The sequence below is a fragment of the Emiliania huxleyi genome (genome assembly GCF_000372725.1).
Source record: "Emiliania huxleyi CCMP1516 unplaced genomic scaffold EMIHUscaffold_110, whole genome shotgun sequence".
Lineage (NCBI taxonomy): Eukaryota > Haptophyta > Isochrysidales > Noelaerhabdaceae > Emiliania > Emiliania huxleyi.
Window position 1 is genome coordinate 385,489 of NW_005201791.1, and position 10,816 is coordinate 396,304.

The window sequence follows — 10,816 nt, forward strand, 5'->3', positions numbered from 1 at the left end:
CCGCACAGCTCGGACTGGGCCCAGCGTTTTCTTTTTGTGTTGTCCCACTTATCGAATTTGTGCAGGCGAGAGTACTCGTCCGAATTCCGGCGTTTTTCATAATCTCATCCTACTACGCTACTAGTACCACCCTCTCTCTCGAGGTTCTCGAGGTGGATATCCTTTGGCCGCGTTGGGTAGCGAGGATTGGTGTAACCCGGGCGGCGGTGAGGGCGGCGGTGAGGGCGGCGGTGAGGGCGGCGGTGAGGGCGGCGGTGAGGCGCCGCCTGAGGCGCTCGCGCTAGCGCCCGCAGCGCCGCTCTCGCTGGCGTCGCTGTCTGGTTGCGTGAGCGAGCTGGACGCGGTGATGCGGAGCCTGACCCGTTTCCCCCCTCTCGACCCTCCGGCGCCCTCCCCCGCCGCCCCTCCCCCCGTCCTGCACACCGCCGCGGGCGAGGGCGCTGGTGGCGAGGGCCCCGCCGCCGTTCCCGCCGCCGCTGCCGCTACCGCCCCCGCCTCGCAGCCCGCGGCAGCCTTCGACCCTCCGATTGGCGGCGCGTCGCCTTGCGGGCCGGCGCCCACAGGGGCACCACCCGCGGCCACCGAGCCCTTCCCGCTGGACGAGGCTGCGGGCGGGAGCGAGGCCGCCTCCACGCCCGTGCGGCGAAGCGCGCCGCGGCCCCCCGTCCGCCTCTCCCCCGGTGCCGCCCTCTCTCCCCAGGAGCTGGAGCGGATCGCGCGGATCCTGCACAGTGGCGGGCCCTCACGCGGCGGCGAGAGCGACTCGTCGTCTGAGGGGGACTAGTGGTCATGAGAGACTTAATGGGGAGGGGGGCTGTAACTTGTATTCGATATAGGGGTCGAGGGGGAGAGCATGCCGCATGATGGTGTGTATGTACTACTACTAGCTGCAAATGTAGCAGCTGTTGCTTGGGTGCATGTCGAGTAAAAGCACGAATGTCGAATATCGTTTTTTAACGCGCGCGCCCCCACCCGCATGGCATCTGGCGTGATGCGGACACGTCCCAGGACCCAGCCGTCCCAGCCAGCTCCCACACACCTGCTCCTGTGGCGTGCCGTGACGCCGTCCCGCGTCCCGTGCATGCTGTACGCAGCTCTGAGTGTACCGAACTGTATATTCCAAAACCAAGATGTTGGTGGCTGTGATATGGAGTTTTGTCAGAAGTAAACGTAATATAAAGGACATAAACGATCCCACATGAATCCGAGACGGTGATGGGGGGCGTCTCGGCGGTCTCAGGCCCAGTGAGGTAGTGCGCCAGACCAGCCCCGGATCCTGCTGACCAAGCTCCTCTTGTAGCTCGATCGGTCACACCGCCATCGCCGTCGGGGAGAGGGGGGACGACACTGCTTCTGCAGCGTGCACCTCAATCCTGTACCGTGTTTGTTATGACCCCCCCCAATGAACACACCAGTGAGGGTGGGCGAGACGATCGAGGGGTCCCGTACCATGCGGAATCGACCCTATCCAGTGCTCAAGTGCTCAAGGACATAAAAACGCTGAATGAAACGAACATTGCCCTTGCTCATCGATCGGCCAGAGCGCCATACGCCGTGCTCACAATATGGCAGCCCTATCTGCCGATGGGGATGGTACTCGACGTTGCACGTTCTTCATGCTGAGCGCCGACTTCGTGCGCCAGTTCCCCGGCAAGAGCCTACCTTTCTTCCAGGATCTCCGTGACAAGTTCACTGCCGATGAGCCGCTCGTCAAAGTGTCGCTCGACTACGCCGACGTGGTGAAGGGCACCCACATTGAGACGACCCTGGCGGTCTCGCACCGATGGATGCGGCCGGATCACCCAGACCCCGATGGCGAGCAGCTCAAGGCGCTCAAGGGCTTCCTCAACTCGCCCGACGGCCAGAAGATTGAGCGCGTCTGGATAGACTCGGCCTGCATGCCGCAGGATCTCCCCGAGGGCTCGCGCAGCGCGCTAGGGGTCCCCTAAGATGTCAATTGCTCTTCCGCGCCCTCCACGGCGCGCACCGTTCTGGGACTTGCACACCCCTCGCGGCCCGTCTGCTGGATGGAGCCGACATCACTGCCTAAGCCTCGACGGCTCCATGGCCGGCATGTTGGGTACTATACGGGCGGCGGGAAGTGCGCTTCCTGCCAGGCGCTAGCGGTGGAGCTTGGCTGGCTCGATACTGTGCACTCAGGCCCGGTGAACCAGACGGGCTGCGTGGTGACGACGCGCTGGATGCCGTGCCGACGGCCGACAAGATGCCCGACGCGACGGGTGGGACCATGTCAAGCCGGGGGCGGTGTTATTTAGCCGCAAGTCTTAGATCTACCGGGAATGCACGCAGCGCCAGAAGGCCGCGGTGTGGCTCTGCGAAGGCTGCCACACGCACACACAACACACACATGCACGCCTCCCTGTTGCGAGCCGCTCTCGAGGAGACGGCGTGCAGCCTGCAGTGGCAGCCTTTTGCCTCGCTCCGCGGCGCAGAGGGTCGCTACACGGTGAACACAACGTCCGGCTTCATCCCGGACGGCTCCGAGATCGACCTAGTGCCCGAGAACCGCCACCTCTTTCGGGGCACCACGCCGGCGCCACGGTCTGACGCGGAGGCGCTCGCACGGCGCGCGAGCGTGCTTCCTCGCGGCGAGCTGCTAGCCGGCGTGTGCACGAGCGCTGCCGCGCCCGATCCGGAGCAGGCCGACGACAGCTTTGCGTTTGGAGTGCACGGAGTAGACGGGCGATCGTCAGGGCCCGGGCCAGACGCTTCGCTCGCCATCGGCAGTGCGGGCGGGGAGAGCGACACCGGCGGCGGCGGCGGCGAGTGGCACACAGTCCGTGTCGGGCCGATGGAGTCGACCGGAGGGTTCGACTTTTGGTTCCTCGGGTGGGACGACTTTGCGGTGATCTCGGCATATCCCTCGTGCAATCTCGGGCGATCTCGTGCCATCTCGGGTGATCTCGGGCCATCTCGCCGTCGCGCAGGGGCTCAGTGAGCCGATCGCAGCACACGGCGCCGTCTGCGCCACGGGCGCGCTCATCACCCTGGTGCGAGATATGGGGAGATATGGGGAGATATGGGGCGCGCTCATCACCCTGGTGCTCCCTTGATATACCCTAAGTTTCTCCGAGACCTCGCGAGCGGGCGGTTATTCACAGCTGGGCAGTGTGGGATGGGCAGGGGTGGGCAGTGTGGGTTTCACACCCGGGGCAGGTAGGGGATCGGGCAGGCCAGTTGTGCGGCAGTGTGCGGGCAGTGTAGTGCGGCAGGGCAGGGCAGGGCAGGGCAGGGCATACTACTTAGAGAGGCGGAGACACCGTCTGACCAGCCACACTGCGGTACGGGTGGGGTGCAAGAGAAGGCGGAGGGAACTGTCACACGGGAGCGGCACAGACACAACGAGCAGCCTTGAACTCTTCCCCCGTGCGTGGACTGTGGGCTCCAACTGGGCTGCCAGGTGGACGAGGCCGGGCGCCCGATCGGCCAGCCGCCGCTGCACATCCACCATGCCTTTCTCAACCTCGAGAGCAGCGGCAGCCGGCACCACACCACCGACACGCGCGCCTGCCTCCTGCTCGGCCGGCGCTGCCCTGGAGGGGCGGCGATGTTTGCTGGTGCGGCCGACTTCGAGCAGCTGCAGCGCGTCTTCTCGATGCGCCTCACCGTCGAGGAGCCTCTGAACGCGCGCGCCATGGTCAATGACGCCCGGCCGCGCGGGTCGGCGCCAATGCGGTGGTACGTCCAGCTGTCGCTACGCACGTCCCCCGGCCGCTGCGAGGCGCGAATATCTCCCCACATCTCCCGTATCTCCCCCATATCTCCCCATATCTCGCAGCCGCTCGACGTCCTCGTCTCTAGACACGGAACATCTCCCCACATCTCCCGTATCTCCCCCATATCTCCCCATAGGACGCGCACTCCGTCGTGTCGGTCTTCCACCCCGGGCTGCTCTCCAAGTTCACCACGCTGCAGGTGCCCGCATGCGGACACGCACGTCCCACCCGCAGCACACACACTCAGGGGCGAGGGACGGCAGCACAACTCCTCGCCGCGGGGCCAGCACGCGCGCGTGGCAATCTCCCCATATCTCCCCATATCTCCCCATATCACCGCGCCGCGGGGCCAGCACGCGCGCGTGGCAAGCCGGCCGGCTGGCACCGACACCCTCCCGGACCTCCCCATATCTCCCCATATCTCCCCATATCACCGGCGGACTTCGACCGACACCCGCCCGGATCTCCCCATATCTCCCCATATCACCAGAGGGGCTTCGACCGACACACCGCCCGGACCGGTGACACTAAATGGCAGCGGAGTTGCGCGTGTCCAGCATGTCAGGTGCGAGATATGGTGAGATATGGGGAGGTGTGGGGAGAGATGGGGAGAGATGGGGAGAGATGGGGAGAGATGGCGTCTACTACAGGTGCCCGCCACCGAGGACTCCTTCTACTACTACACCTTCCGCCTCCCCTTTTCGGGCTCGCTGCTGCCCCCCGGCAGGGAGCGCGAGGCGCCGCCGCCCATGCTGCACACGCACCCCGGCCTTCATTGTAGCTCATTCTAGGTCTTCGTCTTCTTCTTCTGAGTTCGTAGGCGCCGTCGATGCTGCACACGCACCCGGCCTTTCTTCAGCGTGTCTTCCTTCTCAACGGCTCGCCGTCCTAGAAGCGGAGTACCTCCCCATATCTCCACATATCTCCCCATATCTCCCCACATCTCCCCATATCTCCCCATATCTCGCGCCTAGAAGCGGAGTACGCACTCTTGTCTCCCAACCAGCGCCCGAGAGGACACACAGACTCAGCTGCACTCGGCCGTAGCCCGCGATCTTCCCTGCATTCGCCTCCCTCGTATCCACGCGGTGCCCTTGAGTACACCGCGCACAGCCGCCCCGAGGCTGGCGTATGCGAAGCGAAGGCACCCCGTCGCAGCTCGCCCTCCCCGCGCTGCCCCCGTTTTGCTCGTGGCTCGGAATCGGCGGCCGCGACTGCACGCTGCCGCCCACCGCCGCCGCGGCCACCTCCAACGCGCGACTCGCTGCGGCGGCGGAGCGGCGCTTCCAGCCGTGCCGCCAGCGGCCGCGCCCGTCTGCCATGCCGCGCGTGGGCGAGCTCGCTTGCGACGCGTGGTCCTTTGAGCGCGGGGACGCGGTCACGCTGCTCGCCCTCTTCGGGCCAGGCAACACGAGCGGGTGGAGGGGCATGGCGGCGTGGGCGCCGCCGGGGTGTGAACGGCGTCTCTTCACAGCGGCAGCCGTGAACAGGTGGAGGGGCATGGCGGCGTGGGCGCCGCCGGGGTGTGAACGGCGTCTCGTCACAGCGGCAGCCGTGAACAGGTGGAGGGGCATGGCGGCGTGGGCGCCGCCGTCGCTGCTCCACGAGGCCAAGGCGGCGGAGGCGGACTTTTTGCGCAAGGGGGGGCGGGACGGGTTTGAGCGGGGGGGGTCCGACTACCTAGAAGCGGAACACGCAGTCTTGTTTTCCAACCAGCGCTCGAGAGGGCACGCACTCCGCTGTACTCGGCCGCATTCCGCTGTGTGCCCTGTATTCGCCTCCGTTGTATTCACGCGGTGCTCTGAATACGCTGCACACAATACCGTCCTCCCGCCCTGAGGTTGGCGTCTTCAGCACGTAGGCTCTACTACCCCAGCCACGTCACCGTCTACCTGCGCGCGCGCGCCGCCGACGGCAGATCGCACTACCCCTTCCTCTGGGCGGGGCCCGACGGCGGCTGTGGCGAATTGTGTGAACGGCGTCGCTTCACAGCGGCAGCTGTGCGCAGGCGGGCCCCGACGACGGCGCCTTCGAGACAACCTTTTGGGCGCCGTCCGACGCGCTCGCGCTCGCGCTGCTCCCGTTCGCCCCGACCGGCGCCTTCCGCCTCCTCTCCTCGCGGCGCCTCTCGCTCACGCCGGCACTCGTCGCCCTCGTCGCCCTCGCCGCCGCTCTCGCCGCCGCCCTCGCCGCCCTCGCCGCCGCCACTCCGCGCGTGCGGGCGTTCGCTCGGCGGGGGAGGGGCGGCGAGGGCGAGGTGCGCTTCTCCTTCTACCGCCCCTCCTCCTGGGCGGGAGGGCTGACCCACCCGCACTGGAGGGACCGCAAGAGCCTGCAGTAAGGCCCGAGGGGCGAGGGCGGTGGGGGCCCACCGAGGTGCGAGGTCACAACACTGAGAAGTGTAAGTGGCGCGCGTTTGCGGTGGCAGAGCGCTCCCTGTAGCTGTACGTAATAGCTAACTGTTAGAACTGTGCGTGATGCGGCGTGAGTGTTACTGGCGGCGCGACCCTTGGGGGGGCGCTTGCGGCCCTGGAAGGGCGTTTCCGGGCGTTTTCAGGTGGGTTTCCCCCCAGCGCCCAGGCATGACTTTCGTCTAAGGTTCCTATTTGTTTGTTTGGGGGATGGAAAGATGTGATGTGAAGGAGAGTGAAAACAGAAAAGGTTGTGAACATCCACGCACGCACGCACGCACGCACACACGCACACACGCACACACACACACACACACACACACACACATGACTCGTTGGATCGATAGCTAGGGTTGGCGCCCTTTGATGTTCGCGGCCGAAAATTGCCGTGCCGGCGTGCCGTGCTCCACCTCGCCCTCCCGAATTCCCGATCGCCCTAGTTGGGGTCCTCGCCGCCCGAGATCGCCCGTCCTCGCTCGAGATCACCCGCGGTAAGCCCAGTCGTCGAGATCCCCCGTCCTCCCATCAAGGGCCCCTACATTACCCTGGGAGGTTTCCATCTTCTGTGGGAAGGCTGGGGCGCGGATGACCGGCTGCGAGCCATCGGCGGAGTAGGGGCACGTCATAGTGTACACCAGCAAATCTCGGGTCCCTCCAATTCGCACGCTCGTGCGATTGAACACCATGCAGATCTCGTTCTCGGTTTGCTCGCAGTGGAGGTAAGGAAACTCCACACCGGGGTGTGGCATCTCAGAAGACAGGTACTCCTCAACATTTGACTTGAACTCCTCTTCGATCTGTTCTTGGCTCAGGCACGTTCCGTTGCAGAATGACTTGGGGCATGCGAACAAGCAGTAGTTGCGGAACGGCTGCGAAGGGCTCCCGCCGCCAGAGTTGCACGTGTACCAACCGTCTGCGATCGTGCTCGGGACGCGTGCTCCTGGGTCCGACGCGGAGATGAACTTGCCGTCCGCCCGTGGCAGGGAGGACCAAGTGCACGACGACTGCAGGCGGCGGCGGCCGCCCTCGTGCGAATGGTTGTGGCAGCAGGGCAGGTCGGGGTGATCTGCGCAGGTGCTGCAGATGGCCGCCGTGGCCGCCGGCGGCAAGTGGTCGCCTTTGTCGGAGGGGGCGGTGTCCTGGGCCAGGTGCCCGGACGTCGCCTCCGCCGGAAGGCTGCACGTCACGGGGCAGGCCATCTTCACTTCTTCGACGCACGCCTCGTCGCACGCTGCGTTGGCCGAGTCGCAGATGCCAAAGCCTTTCGCTTGCTCGCACGTCGGGACGAAGCCGGCCTCGCACGGCGCCAGAGCCGGGGCGAAGGTTGGCTTGCGCGCCCTTGGAGTGATGTTCGTCAGGGCGGTGACGGCGAAGGCAAACATCGAAGAGGGGGGGTCTGAGGCTCGGTAACTAGCAGATACTGTGTTCTCGAGGTTCTCGAGGTGGATATCCTTAGGCCGCGTTGGGTAGCGAGGATTGGTGTAACCCGAGCCACGGAGGCGTGTTTTCTGGCGGCCGACCGTCAGTGCACGGAGTTGCCACTTCTCCGACTGCCCCGGCTAGTTCCCGAGGTCGTCGGGTGTGACCCCTTACTGTGTGTGTGTGTGTGTGTGTGTGTGTGTTGGCCTGTCCGAGGGTTTCCTCTCGCACCCTACCTGGTTTCCTTTCCGTGTTTCCTGCTCGTTTCCCTACAACACCCTCTAGTTTCCTCGGGAAACCCCGGGGAAACTCCGTGGAATTCGTCATTTTGGGGGGGCTCTGAGCCGTGTCTGAGGCTGTTTTGGGGCCAAAATCGGCAAAATACCGGGTATTTTGCGGGTATACCTGGAAAACCCCGGTATACCTGGAAAATACCTGGGTATCGTGCCGATTTCCTCAATTTTGCCCCAGATTTTGCCCCAGACCAGCTCTCAGACTCAGGGAAACTCGCGAGTTTCCCGAGAGCCTCTGCCTTGCGCGCGCCCGCCCTTCGCCGCCCCGCACAACCACACACCCCACACGCACATACCAGGCAAATTAGGCGTGGTGTGCAAGTTTTTTATTTGAGAGCGCCTTCGTTGTTAATAGTACAAACCCAATCCTTGCTAGCGGTCCTTCGTTGCAGTCGCACACACTCACACGCCACGCCGCACCGCGCGCCCGCCTATGGCCGACAGTTTCTTATTTACCGTGCACTACGGCGTCGGCGTGAAGCAAAGGCTGGATGGCCTACTGTTCATCAAACCAGTTCAACTCGGCATTTGTGCTCGTGCTCTTTGGCGCCGTCCTTCTGCTCTCCAGTCTCGACGTGCAGCCCGCACGCGTCGCCGACGTGCGGTGGACGCGCAGCGATGACGGGCGCCGGCCGGCCGCTGTGAGCGTTCACGCAGGAGATCGTCGACGCGCAGGGGGGACTTCGGAGGTGCCGCGAGCGGAGGACGCGCGGCTGAGGGCCAGCCTTCCAGCTAACCGTCCCGCCGTCGGCACATGCGAGTCGCTCGAGTGCGCGGCGCGGCTTGGGGTGAGCGAGCCGTCGTGGGTGGACCTCACCTTCCAGCCACGGATCGACTGGAGGGGCGGCGGCGTGCGAGGTGACTGTGTCGCCGGTGAGCTCGAGTACATCATGCCCAAGTACTGCTCTCCCCGCGCCAAGAGGGCGGGCGGGTGGCCTTCTGAGGCGCGGCTGCGCGAGGCGGACGTGCACGCGAGCGGGCTGCCGCAGGCGGGAGAGATGGGGAGAGATGGAGAGACATGGGGAGAGATGGGGAGAGAGATGGGGAGGGGTGATGAGAGCTGGACGTGCACGCGAGACGGGCCGCGGAGACGAGACGAGATGGCCCGAGAGATGACCCGAGATGCCCCGAGATGCCCCGAGATGCCCCGAGATGACCCGAGATGACAGGGAGGGCAGCCGGGAGCAACAGCCGCGCAGCAAACGAGCACCATAAATTGTGCACGCCTTCCTGCTGCGCCTCTCTCTCTGAGGAAAACTCCTGGCCTGCCGCAGGCGGGCCTGGGCGAGCTGGCTGCGCTGCTGGGCGGCAAGAGCGCTGCTCGTGGTGCGAGACTCGGTGATGGAGCAGGTTTGACCAGAAGAAGACTGTGACAACCCTAGGCAAGACGCTGCTCGTGATGGGCGACTCGGTGATGGAGCAGTTTTACAACACGCTGCAGTGCCTCGCGGCGAAAGAGTCGCTCAAGGTGCGAGATAGGGGGAGATATGGGGAGATATGGGGAGATACGGGGAGATAGGGGGAGAGATGCAGTGCCTCGCGGCGAAAGAGTCGCTCAAGGTGCGAGATAGGGGGAGATACGGGGAGATACGCCCCCCCTCCCTGGAAGCGATGATTGAGTGCGCCTGCTCCAAGCGACCGCCACTGTGCCACACCGGAGTCCGCTTCCCCCCCCCCTCGCTCAAGGTGCGAGATATGGGGAGATATGGGGAGATATGGGGAGGTGTGCCACACCGGAGGCCGTCCGCTCCCCCTCCTCACTCATGGTGCCCCACTCGACCCAATTAGTTATTAATTAACTGTTAATTAAATGTTAATTAACATCGAGGCGCCCCACTCGGCCTCGCACGAGTCCTTCCTCCCCATATCTCCCCATATCTCCCCATATCTCCCCATATCTCCCCTCAAGGTGCCCCACTCGGCCTCGCACGAGTCCTTCCTGCTCGCGACCAAGCCCCTCTGGAACAGAGGCAAGCGGAAGAAGCCGCCCAAGCTGCCCGTCGAGGTGGCCAGCGGGATGCGGATGACGTATGCTGCTGTGAACAGCGTCTCCTCACACCTCTAGCTGTGAACAGGTGGCCAGCGGGATGCGGATGACGTATGCTGCTGTGAACAGCGTCTCCTCACACCTCTAGCTGTGAACAGGTGGCCAGCGGGATGCGGATGATGTATGCGCGCGTGACGACGATGCAGCCGGACGAGGTCGAGGCGGCAATTGGCTCGGCCGACGTTGTGCTCCTCAACTGGGGACTTCACTACCAGGTGGACACACACACACACGCACGCACGCACGCACGCACGCACGCACGCACGCACGCACGCACGCGCACCCCGCCCACCCACGCGCGCGCGCACCGGGCCTTGCACCTTTAGTGCCGCGGGGCTCCTGTCGTCTAGACGTGGAGTCGGAGGGCTGCCCTGCCCTTCACCACCTCGTGTGTGTGGAGAAGTGTACCTAGCTTACCTCACCTTACCTACCAGGAGATGGACGGCTACCGCACGGACCTGCACCACTCGATGGCACGCCTCGAGGCCTTCGCGGCGGAGCCGGGCCGGGCGGCGCTCTTCCAGGAGACGGGCGCGCAGCACTTCAAATCGTCAGACCGGCGCGGCTATGCCACCGGCGAGTGGGAGCAGCGCGACAAGAGCAGCGACAAGCTCTGCTCGTGCCAGCGGACGGAGGACTTCAACGTCAACACACGCAACCGCGTGCTGCATGAGGCGAGCGAGATGCAGCCGAGATTATGCAGCCGAGATTATGCAGCCGAGATGCAGCCGAGATGCAGCCGAGATGCAGCCGAGATGCAGCCGAGATGCAGCCGAGATGCAGCCGAGATGCAGCCGAGATGCAGCCGAGATGCAGCCGAGATGCAGCCGAGGTGTTAGCGCCGAGAAGCAGCGCCGAGAAGTAGCGCAACCGCACGAGTCAGATAGATTGTGTGCAGCCCCCCCCCCC

The 10,816-nt window shown here is 64.9% G+C and overlaps 1 protein-coding gene across 1 annotated transcript in view; it reads left to right on the forward strand.

Moving 5' to 3' along the window:
- Positions 1–8,341: 8,341 nt before the first annotated feature.
- Positions 8,342–10,816, forward strand: part of EMIHUDRAFT_439876 (hypothetical protein) — a 3,440-nt gene continuing 965 nt past the window's right edge. Inside the window, exons 1-6 of the mRNA XM_005791760.1 lie at positions 8,342–8,849; positions 9,135–9,177; positions 9,251–9,328; positions 9,770–9,865; positions 10,006–10,122; positions 10,342–10,569. Coding sequence (XP_005791817.1) covers positions 8,352–8,849; positions 9,135–9,177; positions 9,251–9,328; positions 9,770–9,865; positions 10,006–10,122; positions 10,342–10,569 — 1,060 coding nt within the window. The 5' untranslated portion in view covers positions 8,342–8,351. The remainder of the gene's footprint in view (positions 8,850–9,134; positions 9,178–9,250; positions 9,329–9,769; positions 9,866–10,005; positions 10,123–10,341; positions 10,570–10,816) is intronic.